This window comes from Bos indicus, chromosome 26 (genome assembly GCF_029378745.1).
Source record: "Bos indicus isolate NIAB-ARS_2022 breed Sahiwal x Tharparkar chromosome 26, NIAB-ARS_B.indTharparkar_mat_pri_1.0, whole genome shotgun sequence".
NCBI lineage: Eukaryota > Metazoa > Chordata > Mammalia > Artiodactyla > Bovidae > Bos > Bos indicus.
Window position 1 is genome coordinate 18,398,103 of NC_091785.1, and position 21,933 is coordinate 18,420,035.

Here is a 21,933-nt window from a genome sequence, read left to right on the forward strand (position 1 = left end):
CCAAGGCCAAATTTGCCTGTTACTCCAGGTGTTTCTTGACTTCCTACTTTTGCATTCCAGTCCCCTATAATAAAAAGGACATCTTTTTTGGGTGTTAGTTCTAAAAGGTCTTGTAGGTCTTCACAGAACCGTTCAACTTCAGCTTCTTCAGCGTTACTGGTTGGGGCATAGACTTGGATTACTGTGATATTGAATGGTTTGCCTTGGAAACGAACAGAGATCATTCTGTTGTTTTTGAGATTGCATCCAAGTACTGCATTTCAGACTCTCTTGTTAACCATGATGGCTACTCCATTTCTTCTAAGGAATTCCTGCCCGCAATAGTAGATATAATGGTCATCTGAATAAAATTCACCCATCCCAGTCCATTTCAGTTCGCTGATTCCTAGAATGTCGACATTCACTCTTTCCATTTCTTGTTTGACCACTTCCAATTTGCCTTGATTCATGGACCTGACATTCCAGGTTGCTATTTACAGACTTTTCTTATACATTTTATTTTCCTATGTCTCACTTTGATTCTATGCTTTGTTTTAAATCTCCACTAATCTAAATTAGCTCTCTCCTTGTTTGGGCCAAGAGCAATTTTCTATTCTTACCTTTGATGCTTGAGTTCTGGAACCCAAATAGTGCAATCTGGCACATTCCCGAATATAAGCAGGAGCCTGGGCAAGACATAAAAGAAAATCAAGAACAAACGGTTAGCAGTATCTAAAATTCTTGCAGATCATGAGGACAGTGGTTCTTAAAATGATCTGACTGGCAGATTATTCTAGAAAAACCAAAGATCCTCAAAATGCCTTATTTCACAGTGTCACTTCTCTTGCACCAAAAAGATAGCTCAAGAAATCTAACAGGAACATTGTGAGAAGACACGACCATAGTTTTAAAAATCACACATGGCACCTATGTGTGTGTATATATAATTTTTTTCAAATGAACCAAAACAGACATCTCTAGTAATGTTTATACTCACAAAAACTACCCCCAAATCCTTACAAATTTCAAGTGGTCCCTAAATCACATTTTAGAAACACTGTATAGAAAATACCATTTTGAATTACTGTGGAGTAACAACAGAAAAGGAATAATTTAGCTTACTGATATACTACTGAGAATCCTCTGATAAGTACCCTGAAACAATACTAGTAGAAGAATAAATAATATAACCACGATGGAAGAGAATCTGGCACTATCTTAAAAAATTACGTTTTCATTTATCCTTTAAACCAGAAATTTCACTTCTGAAAACCTATCCTGAAGATATAACTCCAAAAATACAAAACATACTTGGATAAAACTAATAGATACAACCAGGTGTCTATTAATAGGAAGTTGGTTGAATAAGCTTTTATTAATATAATCCATACAATGAAGTGCTATGCAGTAGTTAAAAAGGAGAGAAGGGAAACACTTTATGAATTGATATGAGTCTTTCCAGGACCTGCTGTTGAGTGGAAAAGTTACACAGCAGTGTATAAAGTACTTGAGTGAGAAAGAAGAGGAAACAAAGAGTATACACACATATATACAGTAGAGTCAGACACCACTGAGCGACTGAACTGAACGGATACAGTACTTATGTTTTTACAAAACAAAACACTAAGAAAATAATGAAAATGGTTTGGAAAAGAACTCAAATTTCTCTAAGTATACTTTTCTAAGAAATTTTGACTTTTGAACGATGTAAACATACCACAGTTTCAAAAAAATAAATCCAAAAGAAAAAAAAGCAAACCCTAAACTGAGTAACAACAACAAAATAAGCATATCTGTATATCAAATTGACAATGTAAGCATAGAGAAAGGAATTATTCCACCAACTTTTAAAAACTGTATTCTGACTATACAGTATACAGCCTAGTGAGATATATTCAAGGGAAAAGGAACTGTAAGGAAATATTAAACTTCCATCAGCAGATATACACAAGTTTATTATTAGTAGTAATAGTTACATTATTTTGAAACTAATTTGTTATATTGCAGGATAAAACAAATAACATATATAAATGCTATTAAAATCTAAAATTTGCAATGTAAAAATTTATGTAAGTATAAAGTAAAAGAAGTCAAGGAAAAGAAAGCTCTGTAGTGTTAAATCTGAATTGGAAATACTACTATGATCTAGGGATTCCCTGGTGGGTCAGAGGTTAAAGCGTCTGCCTGCAATGCGAGAGACCCAAGTTCAATCCCTGGGTTGGGAAGATTCCCTGGAGAAGGAAATGGCACCCCACTCCAGTATTCTTGCCCGGAGAATCCCATGGAGAGAGGAGCCTGGTGGGCTGCAGTCCACGGGATCTCAAAGAGACATACACAACTGAGCTTCTTCACTTTCACTATGAAATGATGATTTCCTTTTAAAAAAATTTTTTATCTACTTCCTTGCCTTCAAAGAGTCTAGGAGCAATATCACTCAAGAAACAATAAGTAGGTACACCCAGTGTCAGTGGAATAATCTAGGACTCCCTGAAGAAAATAATTGATTCCAGGCCCAGGGCAGAGCAAGTACAAAGTAAGCTGGGGACATTTGTGCCAGAATGGAAACACTCAAAGACTAATGGAGTCCTGTCAAAAGACACAGCAGGAAACAGCTTGCAAGGGCTATTATGGTCCAGATTCAGTACAATTTGAATATCAAAATTAACAACAGAAATTGACTAACACTTTGAATAACTAAAAATCCATGAGTCTACAGAGACTCATAAAAAAAGAAAGTAAGAGGGGACTTCCCTGGAGGTCCAGTGGTTAAGACTCTGCGCTTCCAGTGCAGGGGACACAGGTTCAATCCCTAGTTGGGGAACTAAGACCCCACATGCCACATGCTGTGGCCAAAAAATAAAAAAATTTTTTTAAATAAGAGAGAAAGAAGAAAAGCTCTTGTCCAAGGACGAAAGTCAGCTAATAAAGATTAAATAATAGAATTAGAAAATCACTATTTTGTAATACCCAATATAGTTACAGATGCCAGCAGGATTATCAGTGGATGCTAAAGCCATTACACTCAGTGATCACCCTGCAGGTGACCTACTAACTGCCAAGGGGAAATGCACCTTGATAATTGAGAGATGAGGCAGCAATTAGCAAAACCAGAGTCACTATGGCAATCTGACATTCTGTGCCTCCTAATGTGATGCAATATGATGCAATACGTTGTACACAAATATCACCTATGAATCTTGCCCAAAATGCTTAATCTGAATCTAATCAAGCCTCTAGACCCAACTTGTGGTTTATAGGAGCCACGGAGAAAGGGATAAAGGATAAAGGAACAAGCTAAACAACCCTGAGAAAACAGTAAGACAAATTTAGAAAATGGAATATTCTGAACACAATAGGCCTGAATACTTTAACAAATCAATGACATAAAGAAAAAGGGCAGTAATTATTCTAGATTAAAAGTGACATAATAAAGCAAAACATGAGCCTTGATCAGTTTATGTTTTGAAAAAAAGAAACTATGAAATACATTCAATGGACAGCTGGTGAAATTTGAATATGAATTGAACATTAGCTGATATGAAATTGTTATAAATTCTCTTAGATGTGATAATGATACTGTGAATATTAGGAGAATATTCGTATTCTTAGGAAATGCATGCCTTTTCTTAATTGGTACTTCTGTATTACTATGTGACTTCTTTTTTCTTTGTTTTTTTATTTTTTGAATTATGAAAAAATGATAATACATTTACATACTTGGAAAACAGAGCAAAGTTATATATAGTTGTACTATATATTACAATTATTTGGGGGGGTTAGATAAGTTAAGATTCTCAGTTGGAGTTTCAATATCAAATGCTCAAAAATGAATACAATGAATAGACAGAAGAGTAGACGGATATAGTCATGCTTAAGTTTTAAAGGACAAAATACCATGTCAGTGGTTCAGCCAAAAAAAGTAAATAAAAAGCATGAACGTAGAGAGATAAAGCAAATATGCCAAATGGTGACATTCATTGAATCTGAGAGTTCTATTTCAATCTTTCAACTTTTCTCCATATTTGAAAAACTTCATAATGAAGTTTTCCAAAAATGAGTCTCATGACAAAGACATTACGTTATCTAAAGTTTAATTTTTCCCTTGGTAAACTACAGAAGAGAGCCAAAGGAAATGTCCTCCAAACAAGAATATGACAGCCCACATCATCTATTTTAAAACTTCATTAAAAAAAAAAAAAAAACAGGACTTCCCTGATGGCCTGGTGGTTAAGAATCCAACTGCCAACACAGGGGACGGCCGTTTGAACCCTGCCCCCAGGAAGAGTCTGCATGCCATGGAACACCTAAGCCTGAGAGCCAGAGCTATTGAACCTGAACTCTAGGGCCTGGCAGCTGCGACTACTGAGCCTGTGTGCCACCACTACTGAAGCCCGAGCGCCCTTGACCCTGTGCTCTGCAACGAGAGAAGCCAGCACCATGAGAAGCCTGTGTACCTCAACAAAAAGTAATCCCTGATCACCACAACCAGAGAAAAACCCACACAAAGCAACCAAGATACAGCACGGCCAAAAATAAACAGATAATTTAAAAATTTTAAGAAGCATAAAAACCATTGCCCCAAAAAGATACTATGAGCTAAAGGGATACTCAGAAAGCGAATCAAAAGTAATCAAAAGTAGATGGGTTTAAATGAAAATCTGAGGGTCTGAGGTATTTTACAGTTCACAGGAAAACAACAAAGGGCCGGTTCACATAAAATGAGGATTGGCCTTAACTATATATATGTGTGTGTGTGTGTGTGTGTGTGTGTGTGTGTGTATATGTGTATATATATATATATATATATCATAATTTCCAAGAAAAGATGTGGTGACTCCTACTGAGAAGAGAGAAAACCAGATTGGGTCAGATGGACTTATAATAGTAGAAGACAGAACTTCAAGTAGTTAGGAATAATTTTAGGGGAAAAAATACAAAGTACACAGAATTAAACAACATAGAATCTGAGGATAAGAGATAAACGATCCACCCAAGGAACCTGAGAACAAAAAGACAGAAAAGCACAAGACGAACAATCGGGGGTAAAGCAGGACCTCTCAGAATACAGAGCGCACAGAACAATCAACCACTTTTCATCCAGGGAGAAGCTTAGGGAAGAACCTACTGAGCCAAAGCGGTGAAGCAGGTGCCCACAAGGACAACAGTTCTGACTCAAATCCAAAGATAAAAGTTCTAAGACCAAAACAAACCCCCAAAAAAAAGAAAGAAAGAAAAGACAGTCTTTGTCTCCTTTAGAGATGAAAAGAGGCTCAAAGAGTGCTCACACTAGCCTGGAAACAAAGATAAATAGCAAATAAGAATCAAAATCCCAAGAATGAGGAGCTAAACGAGAGATCTACAGAAAGGAAGAGCAAAACTAGACAATGTTTGAAAGAATGAAATAATTAGAACTTGTACCAAGCTGAAGAGTCCGAAATGGAGTACTTGGATGCAACCTCAAAAATGACAGAATGATCTCTGTTCATTTCTAAGGCAAACCATTCAATATCACGGCAATCCAAGTCTATGCACCAACCAGTAACGCTGAAGAAGCTGAAGTTGAACGGTTCTGTGAAGACCTACAAGACCTTTTAGAACTAACACCCAAAAAAGATGTCCTTTTCATTATAGGAGACTGGAATGCAAAAGTAGGAAGTCAAGAAACACCTGGAGTAAAAGGCAAACTTGGCCTTGGAGTACAGAATGAAGTGGGGCAAAAACTAACAGAGTTTTGCCAAGAGAATGCACTGGTCATAGCAAACACCCTCTTCCAACAACACAAGAGAAGACTCTACACATGGACATCACCAGATGGTCAACACTGAAATTAGACTGATCATATTCTTTGCAGCCAAAGATGGAGAAGCTCTATAGAGTTAGCAAAAACAAGACCGGGAGCTGACTGTCGCTCAGATCATGAACTCCTTATTGCCAAATTCAGACTTAAATTGAAGAAAGTAGGAAAAACTACTAGACCACTCAGGTATGACCTAATCAAATCCCTTATAGAGTAGAAGTGAGAAATAGATTTAAGGGACTAGATCTGATAGACAGAGTACCTGATGAACTATGGACAGAGGTTCGTGACATTGTACAGGAGACAGGGATCAAGACGACCCCAAGAAAAAGAAATGCAAAAACACAAAATGTCTGTCTGGGGAGGCCTTACAAATAGCTGTGAAAAGAAGAGAAGCGAAAAGCAAAGGAGAAAAGGAAAGATATAAACATCTGAATGCAGAGTTCCAAAGAATAGCAAGGTGAGAATAAGAAAGCCTTTCTCAGTGATCAGTGCAAAGAAATAGAGGAAAACAATAGAATGGGAAAGATTAGAGATCTCTTCAAGAAAATTAGAGATACCAAGGGAACATGTCATGCAAAGATGGGCTCAATAAAGGACAGAAATGGTATGGACCTAACAGAAGCAGAAGATATTAAGAAGAGGCGGCAAGGATACACAGAAGAACTATACAAAAAAGATCTTCATGACCCAGATAATCACAATTGTGTGATCACTCACCTAGAGCCAGACATCCTGGAATGTGAAGTCAAGTGGGCCTTAGGAAGCATCACTACGAAAAAAGCTAATGGAAGTGATGGAATTCCAGTTGAGCTATTTCAAATCCTAAAAGACGATGCTGTGAAAGTGCTACACTCAATATGTCAACAAATTTGGGAAACTCAGCAGTGGCCACAGGACTGGAGAAGGTCGGTTTTCATCCCAATCCGAAAGAAAGGCAATGCCAAAGAATGCTCAAACTACCGCCCAATCGCACTCATCTCACACGCTAGTAAAGTAATGCTCAAAATTCTCCAAGCTAGGCTTCAGCAATATGTGAACTGTGAACTTCCAGATGTTCAAGCTGGTTTTAGAAAAGGCAAAGGAACTAGAGATCAAATTGCCAACATCCGCTGGATCATGGAAAAAGCAAGAGAGTTCCAGAAAAACATCTATTTCTGCTTTATTGACTATGTCAAAGCCTTTGACTGTGTGAATCACAATAAACTGTGGAAAAATCTGAAAGAGATGGGAATACCAGACCACCTGACCTGCCTCTTGAGAAATCTGTATGCAGGTCAGGAAGCAACAGTTAGAACTGGATATGGAACAACAGACTGGTTCCAAATCGGAAAAGGAGTACGTCAAGGCTGTATATTGTCACCCTGTTATTTAACTTATATTCAGAGTACATCATGAGAAATGCTGGGCTGGAAGAAACACAAACTGGAATCAAGATTGCTGGGAGAAATATCAGTAATCTCAGATATGCAGACACCACCACCCTTATGGCAGAAAGAGCCTCTTGATGAAAGTGAAAGAGGAGAGTGAAAAAGTTGGCTTAAAGCTCAACATTCAGAAAACTAAGATCATGTGCATCAGGCCCCATCACTTCATGGCAAATAGATGGGGAAACTGTGGAAACAGTGACAGACTTTATTTTGGGGGGCTCCAAAATCACTGCAGATGGTGACTGCAGCCATGAAATTAAAAGATGCTTACTCCTTGGCAGGAAAGTTATGACCGACCGATATACCATATTAAAAAGCAGAGACATTACTTTGCCAACAAAGGTCTGTCTAGTCAAAGCTATGGTTTTTCCAGTAGTCACGTATGAATGTGAGAGTTGGACTATAACGAAGGCTAAGCACCGAAGAATTTATGTTTTTGAACTGTAGTGTTAGAGAAGACTCTTAAGGGTCCCTTGGACTGCAAGAACAATCCTAAAGGAAATCAGTCCTGAATATTCACTGGAAGGATGGATGCTGAAGCTGAAACTCCAATCCTTTGGCCACCTGATGCGAAGAACTGAGTCATTTGAAAAGTCTCTGATACTGGTAAAGACTGAAGGTGAGAGGAGAAGGGGACGACAGAGGATTAGATGGATGGATGGTATCACCGACTCAATGGACATGAGTTTGGGTAAACTCTGGGAGCTGGTGATGGACAGGGAGGCCTGGCGTGCTGCAGTCCATAGGGTCGCAAAGAGTCGGACACGACTGAGCGACTGAACTAAACTGAACTGAACTAAGCCAAATACATCTAGGAGACTGTACTCATGTTTTATCTCTAAGGTTTGTATAATCTGTATTCTTATGATCCTCCACAGTGATATGTTACCTGACACAGTAAAGTAAAAGAGACTTTGCTGGTGTGATTAAGTTAAAGACCTTGCAATGGGAGAGTATCCCAGGTTATCTAAGCAGGTTCACTTATAATCATAATCACAAGGGTTCTCAGAAGCAGAGAACTTTTCCCAGCTGTGGTTAGAAGGAAACATGACTATAGTAGAAGGATCAGAGAGACACAACATTGCTAGCCTTGAAGATGGAGAAAGGGGACTACAAGCCAAGGAATAGGGGCAATCTCTAGGAGCTGGAAAAGACAAGAAAACAGATTCTCTGCTAGAACATCCAGAAAGGAGTGCATCCCTGCCAGCACCTTAGTTTTAGCCCAGTGAGACTCCTGCCAGACTTCTGACCTATAGAAATGTAAGATAACAAATCTGGGTTGTTTTAAGTCACTTTAAAAAAATCCTTCACAGCGAAGTGCAACTTCATCGTATACTTGAATTGTGTATGCTGGACCAAGGGCAAGAGAATGGGCCCACCAGATAACAGATCAGAAGGTGGGAAAGCTAAACTATGAGATGCAATGAGATCTCTGTGATCCCATCTCTCTTGCAACTTATGAGTGGTGGGCCACAAAAAGTTAACCCCATGGCAATGGTAGCAAGAGAAAAGAGTTCTGTTAGGAAGTGCACCTAGAAATTCCCCATTTTGATTCACAACTACTGCCTTACTCTTCATATTCACAACTCCTCCCAACTTATTCCCATAAAATCATGCTTTGGAACTAGTTCTTCCTCTAAATGAGGAGTATAAGAACTGATTTGAGAGATCTTTGCTCACCATTAAAAACTATTCTTTCTCCAGTTGTCCTGTGACTACTGCTCTAATTCACTTATCTAAATCTTGACTTCTAATTGATCATAATCTTTGACTTGGGCACCTAAGCCTCCAATACAGCCCTGACCCTTTGTTTTCCAGGCTACTAAGCCAAAGATTCTGACCTGTGTTTCCTAATCTCCGAACTTTGGATCACACCACCCTGAATGGGTAAATTCTAGGGTGGCCTCCATGTTTACATTCTGCATAACTCCCTCTTCCTAGTGTGAATGGACTTGTGACTTGTTGCTAACCAATAAAATATTGGTGACTTGAGTGTTACTCCTGTGATGATTGGGTTACATGATATAGCTAAACAATTGTGATAAAATTATGAGATTATATTTATAATACATGATATATGTAATATATTTTATATATATGCATAAAATACATCTCAATCTCCATCTTGTTAGCACACTCTAGAGAGACTCTCCTGTTGGCCTTGCAGACTATAAAGTAAGAAGAGAGACAAACTGAAGGAAAAACTGTTAAATAAAAAGGAACTAAAACTAGCCAGAGCAACTAGGCAAGAAAAAGAAATCAAAGACAGCCAAATTTGAAAGGAGTAAAATTATCTCTATTCATAGATGATATGACCTCATATGTAGAAAACCCTAAATATTTCATAGAAAAATTGTTAGAATTGATAAATTCAGCAAAGTAGCAGGATACAAAGTCAACACACAAAAATGAGTTGTACTTCCAAACACCAACTATGAACAATCCACAAAGGAAATTAAGAAGACAACTTCATTTACATATAGCATCAAAAAGAATAAAATACTTAGAAATTAACCAAGGAGGTAAAAGATTGGTACAATAAAAACTACAAAAATTCACTGAAAAAAATTAAAGTCAACATAACTAATGGAAAGACATCCCAGATTCATGGATTGGAAGACTTATTACTGTTAAAATGTCAATACTACCCAAAATAATCTACTGCACTCCCTATCAAGATTCCAATGATAGTTTTTATAGAAATAGAAAAATCCATCCTAAAATTCATACAGAGTCAAAGGGACCCCAAATAGCTAAAACAATATTGAGAAAGAAGAACAATGCTAGAGGACTCCCATTTCCTTATTTCAAAACTTACTACAAAGCTACAGTCATCAAAACAGTATGATATTGGCATAAAGACAAACATACAGACCAACTGAACAGAAGAGGCTCCAGAAATAAACCCTCAGATGTACGGATTTTCAGTAAGAGTGACAAACAAGACTATTCAATGGGGAAAGGCAGTTTTTTTTTAACAAATGATGCTGGGAAAACTGGATATCCACACGCAAAAGGATGAAACTGGACCACTACCTAATACCATATACAAAAATTACCAAAAATAGATAAACACAAGACATAAAACAATAAAACTATTAAAGCATAGGGCAAAAGCTTCAGAGCATTGGATCTGGCAAGGATTTCTTGCATATGTCACTAAAGGCATAGGCAACAAGAGAAAAAATGGACAAATGGGACTTCATAAAAAATTTTTTAATTTTGTGCAGCAAGACACTATTAACAAAGTAAAAGCAATCCACCCAGTGGGAAGAAATATTTTCACATCATATGTCTGATAAGTGATTAACATCTAGAATATATAAAGAATACCTACAACTCAGTAACAAAAAATAACAACCAATTCAAAAATGGGCAGGAATTCTCCGGTAGTCCAATGGTTAGGAACTGATGCTTTCACTCCTGTGGCATGGGTTCAATTCCTGGTCAGGGTAATAAGATCCCACAAGCCATGCAGCATGGCCAAAAAAGAAAAAAAGAAATGGGCAAAGGACTTGAATAGACATTTCCCCAAAGAAGATATGCAAATTAGCAATAAAGACATGATAAGGTGTTCAACATCACTAATCATTAGGAAATGCAAATCGAAACTACAATGAGTTGCCATCTCACACCCAATAACACAGTTACAATCAAAAAAATCCCCAAAACAAAATAACAAGTGTTGTTGAGGAAGCAAAGAAATGGGAATTCTTGTGTACTGTTGATAAGAAGGTAAAATGGTGCATCAACTATGGAAAACAGTACAGGAGTTCTGTTAAAGCATACGATCCAACAATTCCATTTCTGGGTACGGAGTCGTACCTCAGAATCCAAAGAATATTGGTTCTAGGATTTCCCCATAGATACCAAAATCCATAGATACTCAAGTCCCTTATATAAAATGGTGTATTAACAGTATTTGCATATAAGCTAAATAATCTTCCTGTATACTTTAAGTCATCTGTAGATTACTTATAATCAGATCAGATCAGATCAGTCGATCAGTCGTGTCCAACTCTTTGCGACCCTATGAATCGCAGCACTCCAGGCCTCCCTGTCCATCACCAACTCCTGGAGTTCACTCAGACTCACGTCCATTGAGTCAGCGATGCCATCCAGCCATCTCATCCTCTGTCGTCCCCTTCTCCTCCTGCCCCCAATCCCTCCCAGCATCAGGGTCTTTTCCAATGAGTCAACTCTTCACATGAGGTGGCCAAAGTACTGGAGTTTCAGCCTTAGCATCATTCCTTCCAAAGAAATCCCAGGGCTGAGCTCCTTCAGAATGGACTGGTTGGATCTCCTTGCAGTCCAAAGGACTCTCAAGAGTCTTCTCCAACACCACAGTTCAAAAGCATCAATTCTTCAGCGCTCAGCCTTCTTCACAGTCCAACCCTCACATCCATACATGACCACTGGAAAAACCATAGCCTTGACTAGACGAACCTTTGTTGGCAAAGTAACGTCTCTGCTTTTGAATATGCTATCTAGGTCATAACTTTCCTTCCAAGGAGTAAGCGTCTTTTAATTTCATGGCTGCGGTCACCATCTGCAGTGATTTTGGAGCCCCAAAAAATAAAGTCTGACACTGTTTCCACTGTTTTCCCATCTATTTCCCATGAAGTGGTAGGACTGGATGCCATGATCTTCGTTTTCTGAATGTTGAGTTTTAAGCCAACTTTTTCACTCTCCACTTTCACTTTCATCAAGAGGCTTTTGAGTTCCTCTTCACTTTCTGCCATAAGGGTGGTATCATCTGCATATCTGAGGTTATTGATATTTCTCCCAGCAATCTTGATTCCAGTTTGTGTTTCTTCCAGTCCAGCGTTTGTCATGATGTACTCTGCATATAAGTTAAATAAACAGGTTAACAATATACAGCCTTGACGAACTCCTTTTCCTATTTGGAACCAGTCTGTTGTTCCATGTCCACTTCAAACTGTTGCTTCCTGACCTGCATACAGATTTCTCAAGAGGCAGATCAGGTGGTCTGGTATTCCCATCTCTTTCAGAATTTTCCACAGTTTATTGTGATCCATACAGTCAAAGGCTTTGGCATAGTCAATAAAGCAGAAATAGATGTTTTTCCGGAACTCTCTTGCTTTTTCTATGATCCAGCGGATGTTGGCAATTTGATCTCTGGTTCCTCTGCCTTTTCTAAAACCAGCTTGAACATCTGGAAGTTCATGGTTCACGTATTGCTGAAGCCTGGCTTGGAGAATTTTGAGCATTACTTTACTAGCGTGTGAGATGAGTGCAATTGTGCGGTAGTTTGAGCATTCTTTGGCATTGCCTTTCTTTCGGATTGGAATGAAAACTGACCTTTTCCAGTGCTGTGGCCACTGCTGAGTTTCCCAAATTTGCTGGCATATTGAGTGTAGCACTTTCACAGCATCATCTTTCAGGATTTGGAATAGTTCAACTGGAATTCCATCACCCCCATTAGCTTTGTTCGTAGTGATGCTTTCTAAGGCCCACTTGACTTCACATTCCAGGATGTCTGGCTCTAGGTCAGTGATCACACCATCGTGATTATCTGGGTCGTGAAGATCTTTTTTGTACAGTTCTTCTGTGTATTCTTGCCACCTCTTCTTCATATCTTCTGCTTCTGTTAGGTCCATACCATTTCTGTCCTTTTCGAGCTCATCTTTGCATGAAATGTTCCTTTGGTATCTTTGATTTTCTTGAAGAGATCCCTAGTCTTTCCCATTCTGTTGTTTTCCTCTATTTCTTTGCATTGATTGCTGAAGAAGGCTTTCTTATCTCTTCTTGCTATTCTTTGGAACTCTGCATTCAGATGTTTATATCTGTACTTTTCTCCTTTGCTTTTCGCTTCTCTTCTTTTCACAGCTATTTGTAAGGCCTCCCCAGACAGCCATTTTGTTTTTTTGCATTTCTTTTCCATGGGGATGGTCTTGATCCCTGTCTCCTGTACAATGTCACGAACCTCATTCCATAGTTCATCAGGCACTCAATCAGATCTAGGCCCTTAAATCTATTTCTCACTTCCACTGTATAATCATAAAGGATTTGATTTAGGTCATACCTGAATGGTCTAGTAGTTTTTCCTACTTTCTTCAATTTCAGTCTGAATTTCGCAATAAGGAGTTCATGGTCTGAGCCACAGTCAGCTCCTGGTCTTATTTTTGCTGACTGTATAGAGCTTCTCCATCTTTGGCTGCAAAGACTATAATCAATCTGATTTCGGTGTTGACCATCTGGTGATGTCCATGTATAGAGTCTTCTCTTGTGTTGTTGGAAGAGGGTGTTTGTTATGACCAGTGCATTTTCTTGGCAAAACTCTATTAGTCTTTGCCCTGCTTCATTCCGTATTCCAAGGCCAAATTTGTCTGTTACCCCAGGTGTTTCTTGACTTCCTACTTTTGCATTCCAGTCCCCTATAATGAAAAGGACATCTTTTTTGGGTGTTAGTTCTAAAAGGTCTTGTAGGTCTTCACAGAACCATTCAACTTCAGCTTCTTCAGCGTTACTGGTTGGGGCATAGACTTGGATTACTGTGATATTGAATGGTTTGCCTTGGAAACGAACAGAGATCATTCTGTCGTTTTTGAGATTGCATCCAAGTACAGCATTTCAGATTCTTTTGTTGACCATGATGGCCACTCCATTTCTTCTGAGGGATTCCTGCCCGCAGTAGTAGATATAATGGTCATCTGAGTTAAATTCACCCATTCCAGAATACCTAATACAATATAAATGCTATGTAGTTGTAAACACAATGTAAATGATATGCCCAGGTTCAGAGAAGCATTATTCACAAGAGTTAAACATGAAGGCAACCCAAGTGCCCTCAACAGATAAGCAAAATGTGGTATATGCAATGAATGAAACGTCAGCCTTAAAAAGGAAGGAAATTCTGACACATGTTACAACACTGGTGAACCTTGAAGACACGCCAAAGGAAGTAAGCCAGTCACTAACAGACAAATATTGTATGGTTGATTCCACTTTCATGACGTACTTAAAGTGGTCAAAATTAGAGACAGAAAGCAGAATGGTGGTGGCCTGGGCCAAGGGGAAGGGGTGAATGGGGGAGTAATGGTTTAATGAGTTTTAGTCTTTTAACTAAACTAACTTTATTGTTTAATGGCATTTTAGTTTAGGAAGATGAAAGGAGTTCAAGAGATGGATGGTGGTGATGGTTTGCACAACAGTATGAATGTAATTAATACCACTGGCCTGTACACATATAGTAAATGTTGTCATATGTATTTTACCAATTTTTTTTTTTTTTTTAAAGAAAGGCAAAAAAAGGAACCAGAACAGAGTGGTCTTAAAAATTCTCAGCTTTTCCAGATGGCAAAAGACATTAAAATTAAGAAATTCACCATCAGGAAAGTACACTCTAAAGAAAAGACCAAGGATGTGACTGTAAAACCTTTTGCTAAAACACTGGAAACATCAAAAGGTCAAAAATATTCAGTTACACAAAGAGCCCTTTCAAAAGGATAAAGGCGTGCCTCCCAGAGCCTCTCAATACAACCAGAAGGCCTCCCGGAAGCTGAAAGGTACTGTCCCTCAGCCTTCTCAGCAGGAGTCCATGGAAGAGAAGGGTTTATCTTCAAATTTATCTTCTGCGTGAATCTCACTAAAATCCACAGAGACCCACAAAGCTATTAAGAAAATTACATTGGCAGAAACACTGCTAGTTTGCACTAGAAACGACTATGAAGACAAGACGAAAGGAGGCTGTCAAATCCCAACCGGCAGGAAGCAGGCAGGATAAAACTACTGCTCTGCTTCCAGCATCTGCTGTTTTTCATGAAAAAGGAAGGATGACTCAAAGGGTAGAGCCCACAGGCCAGGAGGCAGAGCCCTGCTCAGCTCTCAGGCACCTTCACATTCTTCCCTACCCAGGTCGTTCCCTCTCAGTTTTACCACTGTCTGTTTGGTTCCCAGTTCCAGTCAGGGCCTTTCTTATTTAGCCATCCTTACAGCCCTCTCAGGATCCCACCTTGCTCCATCTCTTTATCTTCTCACTATCCAAATCCCATTTATTACCTACCTTAAAAAGTTTCTGAGAGTGTTTAATCATAAAAGCCATCCCATCATTTAATTTTGTGATATTCTCTTGAAGGTCATTTGCAGTGGCCTATTTAGAGCAAAAGAAAGCAAAAAAAAGAGATGAAGAACTGGGAAGTGGAAGGCAGATACTCCCATTTACTTATTAATAAGCTAATTTTTTCAAATGTATGATAGCATCTATCACCAAGAAAGCCGACTCTACTACAGTGTTTAATTCTGGAAAGACTTTTTGGCTCAGCAGGTTTCCACTTGAAACGATACAACCTAGGAAGAACCATGTGTCCCTGAAGTGACCAGGAAATCCAAGAGAACCAATTTTCCTCTTCTAATTCTGCCTGAGAATTAGACATGTATGCTGAAGATCATCTTTCCTGGGAAAAGGGACAAGAAGAATAGAATCCATACCAGTCACCGAGAACATTGCTCTTCAGAGAAACTAGTTTCTCCAAAGACAAAAGAGAATTGTCACTACAAATTGATGTTAAAGGTGACATCCGTTTCTTAAAAATAGTCAAATGGTCACTGAGTCCCTTCTCTTGTTTCCCCTGCCTCTTTTTAAGCACTTCAGCGTCTCTACTATCCCAAAGCCTGCATTCTCAACATGTATCTTTGTTACTTAATGTTTGTGTGTTCTAAGACCTCTTAACTTTATAGTCATATCACTTGTTTATTTTCAGTCTCATTGAGCTAGTTCTAAAACTCTTTTAGGTATGAGGTTTTATGCCCTTAACATGGACAAATCTTGGTATGTCTTTTTCCTCTCATATCCCTCCCCACAGCAACCTTCCTCTGGGTAGAAGCTCTGTTTTATGAATGGACAGGAATATGAAACTAACGGCTTCCAGGTCAAGAATTAGTTCAGTCTTTCCGCCATCTTTCCGTGCCGCCAGAATGGTGCGCATGAATGTCCTGGCTGACACGCTCAAGAGTATCAACAATGCCGAGAAGAGAGGCAAACACCAGGTCCTTATTAGGCCGTGCTCCAAAGTCATCGTCAGGTTTCTAACAGTGATGAAGCGTGGTTACATTGGCGAATTTGAAATCACTGATGATCACAGGGCTGGGAAAATTGTTGTGAACCTCACAGGCAGGCTAAATAAGTGTGGAGTGATCAGCCCCAGATTTGATGTGCAACTCAAAGATCTAGAAAAATGGTGGAAGAACCTGCTCCCATCCCGTCAGTTTGGTTTCATTGTACTGACAACCTCAGCTGGCCTCATGGAACATGAAGAAGCAAGACAAAAACATACAGGAGGGAAAATCCTTGGATTCTTTTTCTAGGGATGTAGTACATACAAGTAAAATGCCTCAGAGGAAAAAAAAAAAAATTAGTTCAAAAGACTATACAATTTACTTCTCATGTAAGTCACTAGGAAGGCCGTGGTCTCAGTTAAAGAAGCACATTCAGGATATATACATATCTACGGCTGAGTCCCTTCACTGTTCGCCTGAAACTACCAGAACATTGTTAATTGGCTATATCTCAATACAAAATAAAAAGCTGAAAGTTGAAAAAAAAAAAAGAAGGACATTCAGCTTTCTCTAAGGAGAGTACGTCTACAGGACATAGGAAAGTTAGGACGAGGCAGTATCGCTCTATCTAAAAGCTCAGGGCCGCCATCCTGTGAGATCACACAGCTCTGGTTTAAATTCACACCATTTGATCTTCAGAAATCAATTTGATTTCCCAAGAAGGCTTTCATGTTATGAAGGAGTTTACACTGACCACCCAACATGAGTATTCTGGTATATTTAGTAGCTATAATCTTCCACTAAGAGTTTCCACTGAAATTGTAATTCAGGTTTATCAGATTGATTTATAAGCGAGATTAACAGGAATTGGCGGTTTGATAACTCTTAAATGATCTAACAAAGTAAGTTCCTAACCTAATAAAGCTGAAGACCAGAACTTGGACCCTTGATAACCACACGAAGTACAGCTATAGGATGAGGCCCAGCTCAAGAAAACCAAGCAGTCTTTCTGTTCCCCCGACACTTACATTTTTGGGCCATAAGACATGAGGTGCAAACATAAGGGCAAGGTTATAGGCGGACATCTTATTCTTGTCTTGTTTCTTTGCTGTCTGGTACAGGAGATCAAGCAGTAACTTCAGCAAGTTACGATTGGGTGGAGGGAGTATGAGGAAGAGCAACTGAAGAGCCTCGATTTGCCGTTCCTTATCTGGTACACTGGTCTTGTTTCCTTTATCATCAAACTGCATCAAATCTTGAGGATAAAAGAGATGATTGTAAGGGATGGAAAATATACAAGAAAAAAAAAAATCAATGTTCCTACTATGTATCATCCTCCAATAAGAGAAAGGAAAAAAAGAATCAAGTATAAACAGAGATTATAGCAAAATATAATAACAAAATCATATCAATATAATTTAATAATAAAAAGACAAAAACCCAGTTAAAAATAGGCAAAAGACTTAAACATTCCTTCAAATAAGATATATAAGCGGCCAATAAGCATTTGTATACTCGGTATCATTAGCTATCAGAGAAATGTAAATCAAAACCCCAATGAGATACTACTTCATAATCAGTGGTGTGAGTGAAGTCACTCAGTCGTGTCCAACTCTTTGCAACCCCGTGGACTGTAGCCCACCAGGCTCCTTCGTCCATGGGATTCTCCAGGCAAGAACACTGGAGTGGGTTGCCATTTCCTTCTCCAGGGGATCTTCCGGACCCAGGGATTGAACCCAGTTCTCCCATATTGCAGGCAGACGCCTTAACCTCTGAGCCACCAGGGCAGACCCCAATCACTGGTGTGGCTATAGTCAAAAAGACTGACAATAACAAGTGCTGGCAAGAATGCTGAGAAAATTAAACTCTTCTACAGGGACTTCCCTGGCAGTCCAGTGGTTAAGCCTCTGCGCTTTCACTGTAGGGGGCGCAGGTTTGATCACTGGTTGGGGAACTAAGATTCCACATGCCATACAGTGGAGCCAAAAAAAACCCCACCACTCTCCTACATTGCTGGTGGGAATGTAAAAAATGGTATGGCTACTGTGGAAAACAACTTGGCAGTTCCTCAAAAAGTTAAACATAGAGTTATCACATGACGTAGTAATTCCATTCCCAGTTATATACTCAAGAGAAATGAAAACAGTCCACACATATCTCTGATAATGCCACCCCCTTCACACTTCCTCAACAAGATATTTTACTGCTAAAAAACTATGAGAGTGAATCATGACCTGATACCAGGATGATCCAGGTATCAGAGTCAGAATCATGGCTCCTTACAGAGTCAGAATCATGGCTTCTTCTCTCACAGGCTATACAGGTTATCAATTAAAAACTGTCCCTGTTGCTGCTGCTGCTAAGTCGCTTCAGTCGTGTCCGACTCTGTGCGACTCCATAGATGGCAGCCCGCCAGGCTCCCCCGTCCCTGGGATTCTCCAGGCAAGAACACTGGAGTGGGTTGCCATTTCCTTCACCAATGCATGAAAGTGAAAAGTGAAAGTGAAGCCGCTCAGTCGTGTCCGACTCTTAGCGACCCCATGGACTGCAGCCTACCAGGCTCCTCCATCCATGGGATTTTCCAGGCAAGAGTACTGGAGTGGGGTGCCATCGCCTTCTCCCTAGATCATCAGAATTTCAAAAGACACTGAAAAACATTTGGGTATAATTCATGTAGACCTGAAAATGATTACAGTGTGTTATTGAAGCTGTTTAACTTCAATTATAATTCCAGGTTTAGGAAAGGCAAATAATATCTCTAGACTGTTTCCTGTTAATACGAAATTGAAAACAAAAATCCCTGCCTGTTATCAGTAAGGCATGTCAAATGCTACACCTGTGCCACACCTTAGTGTGATCTCAAAGACCAGTGAATCATGGGGTGGTGGAGGGGAAGTTTCAGATACTGTACTAAATTAACTCAACAGGAAAGCAAACAGAACAGGCATTATTCATGTTAACCCTTATAAAAAGAACTTATCAATATTTTCTATATCTTTTTCAAAGATCCAAAAACTTTTATTTCTCCCCCCAAAAAACTGTGATGATATCGAGTGTTAGTTGCTCCGGCGTGCCCAACTCTTTGCAACCCCATGGACCACAGCCCACCAGGCTCCTCTGTCCATGGGATTTTCCAGGCAAGAATACTGGAATGGGTTGCCATTTCCTTCTCCAGGGGATCGTCCCGACCCAGGGATGGAATCCGGATCTCCTGCACTGCAGGCAGATTCTTTACCGACTGAGCTACGAGGGAAGCCAAAACAACTATAAAGCTGTATAATATTCTAGAAATATTTTCTCATTTGTATCATCTAAATTGTTCCTGGAAGTGCTAACAAAATCTAATCTTACTTTAGAAATTCAAAACCTATTTTTTTCTAAGCGGTAAAAATTATTCAAAAGAAAAAAACCTTCTATTTCTTTTCCTTAAGATTAGAAGCAAGAGAGAAAGGCTCAAGGGTAGAAAACTAGGTAAATACAGTATGGACGTTGATGCTGTGTGCACTTAGAGTCTATAGCAGCACAACTGCTGTGCAATTTAAGAATGAATTCCTTACCACACAGGCATAAAAGGAAAAGAGGAAACTGTTTATGAGCTGAAAATGGAACATTCTGCAAGACACAGTAAATTAAAAAAGCAAACCACAGAACCATGTGTATAACACCCTACCATTACATAAAAAGAGAGAAAAGAAATATATGCAGGTATTTGTAAGTGTCTAAAATCTCTCTGTAAGGATACATTAGAAATCAATAGTACTGGTTCTCTCTTGGAAGAAAAACTGAGTACCAGGGAACAGAGATGGAAAAGAGGCTTTTCACTGGATGCTCTTGGAACCTTTTGAATTTTAATTCATAAGAATGTATTGCCTATTTAGAAAACAAGCAAAATTATTTTTTAAAGAGCAAATTTTCAACAGTAGAGATGATCTCAACTGAGGCATATTAATACTTAGCAAAAGTTCCAAACCAAGGCAAATACATCAAAACTGTGACCATTGACTTGGGTGTGTCAATCAATCCAGTGAAAAGCATACATTAATTAAACAACTAAAATGTTCAAAGCACAATGCTAGGATCCATCAGGAACACAAAAATAAACCAAACCCAGACTGTATCTTCAAAGAAGTTTATTTGACAAAAAAATTTGACTAAATCAAACGTAACTAGCCAATGCTTATGAGTATTCAGAAAGCCCAGAACTATCATGAAGTCTTAACCAATATTAGCAGAAGTTACAAACAACACAATATTATTGTTTACAAACAACAGAATATTCTGTGGGTTACAAAAATATTCCAGATGACTTTACTAAATTGAAATAAATGTACCTACAGCCCCTTCTCACCTCCAATACTCACCAGCAATTTTGAGGTGTGCGTGAAAATGTTTATGTGTCAGCAGGGGCTCAGGTAACTCTCCTAGAAACATCTTCAGCAAGGTAGCAACATCATTTGAGTGAAACTCCCCTGATTCCAAGTCAATATCAGTTCCATTATTGAGAGCATCTCTTAAAATCTGCTGTCGGACACTATTCCCTGGTACTCTAAACAAACCCTCTACTCGTAAGTCTGTTCGGCATGGAAGAAGAACAGAGGACAGGAAAAAAGAAACAGAGAATTATGATTAAAATAAGTCATCTAAAAGACCACTTTATATTTGAAAGACCCTTACAAAACCCTGAAGGAGGTTTTGCCTTTCTTCTCAGAGGAGCTGAGACCTACTGACCCCTGGGGAAACTTATCTGAACATCCCTGAGCACCCAGAGATCTTCCAGGCTGAGAGATGGTCCACCCAGGAGTCACTGAACCTCCTGAGGCACATCTGGAGACTGAATTTTATCCGGTTTTTTTTAACTCCTATTGAAATATAGTTGATTTAAAATGTTGTGTTAGCTTCAGGCATACAGCAAAGTGAGATATATATATATGTGAACGTTGCTCAGTCGTGTCTGACTCTTTGCGACCCCCTGGACTACACAGTCCATGGAATTCTCCAGGCCAGGATACTGGAGTGGGTAGCCTTTCCCTTCTCCAAGGGATCTTCCCAACCCAGTGATCAAACCCAGGTCTCCCACATTGCAGGCAGATTCTTTACCAGCTGACCACAAGGGAAACCCATATATATATACATATATATATATGTATGTATGTATTAGATTATTTTGCATTATAGGTTATTACAAAATATTAAGTATAGTTCCCTGTGCTATGCAGTAGGTCCTTGTTGGTTATCTATTTTATATATAATAGAGCTTGAAAAATAAGTTGGAAGGAAAGCCACGTCTTCCTGAAGTCCCCTTCCCATGAGCCATCCCAGACTTTGTTGGAGGGGCTGAGTTTATCTGTGGAGGTACATTGCTCCTATAAACAGTTTCCCAGCCTAAAATGAATCGAGGGTCTCTGCACTACCCCAGGAATTAGAACTCTAATCTGTCAGATCACCTTTCCATCTAACAGACTGCCAGAAGCTCAGTCATTCCAACTTAAGGATGCTTCCCTTCAACCTAGATTCTAAACTAATCTAAGGGTTAAAAAAGATGAGACACATTGTTTCAGTTTGATCTGGTAGAAGCATGAGAGGTCCTGTTTTCAGCTTAAGTATGTATTTCTCTGAATAGCTCCTTAATTCAGGTTTCCAAGTTGAAATGCCTACCAGCCACTCTGGCAACAGTAAATGAATGAACAGGAACCCTAACAAACTGGTAAG

General features: G+C 39.1%; 2 protein-coding genes across 7 annotated transcripts in view; one reads left to right on the forward strand and one right to left on the reverse strand.

The window, feature by feature from the left end:
- ARHGAP19 (Rho GTPase activating protein 19) overlaps positions 1-21,933 on the reverse strand; it is a 70,384-nt gene that overhangs the window by 17,505 nt on the left and 30,946 nt on the right. For all 6 annotated transcript variants that reach the window (XM_019953009.2, XM_070780589.1, XM_070780591.1 and 3 more), the window contains 4 exons: positions 20,586-20,795; positions 17,253-17,479; positions 15,233-15,319; positions 600-665 (listed from right to left, as the gene is read on the reverse strand). In XM_019953009.2, the coding sequence (XP_019808568.2) occupies positions 600-665; positions 15,233-15,319; positions 17,253-17,479; positions 20,586-20,795 (590 nt within the window). The remainder of the gene's footprint in view (positions 1-599; positions 666-15,232; positions 15,320-17,252; positions 17,480-20,585; positions 20,796-21,933) is intronic.
- Positions 16,130-16,562, forward strand: LOC109553096 (small ribosomal subunit protein uS8-like). Its single transcript, XM_070780592.1, has one exon. It carries the CDS (start codon positions 16,144-16,146, stop codon positions 16,531-16,533), a length of 390 nt encoding a protein of 129 aa, XP_070636693.1. The 5' UTR covers positions 16,130-16,143; the 3' UTR covers positions 16,534-16,562.

Coding starts and splice junctions, on each gene's coding strand:
- LOC109553096 (XM_070780592.1), top strand. CDS start 16,144: ATGGTGCGCATGAATGTCCTGGCTGACACGCTCAAGAGTATCAACAAT.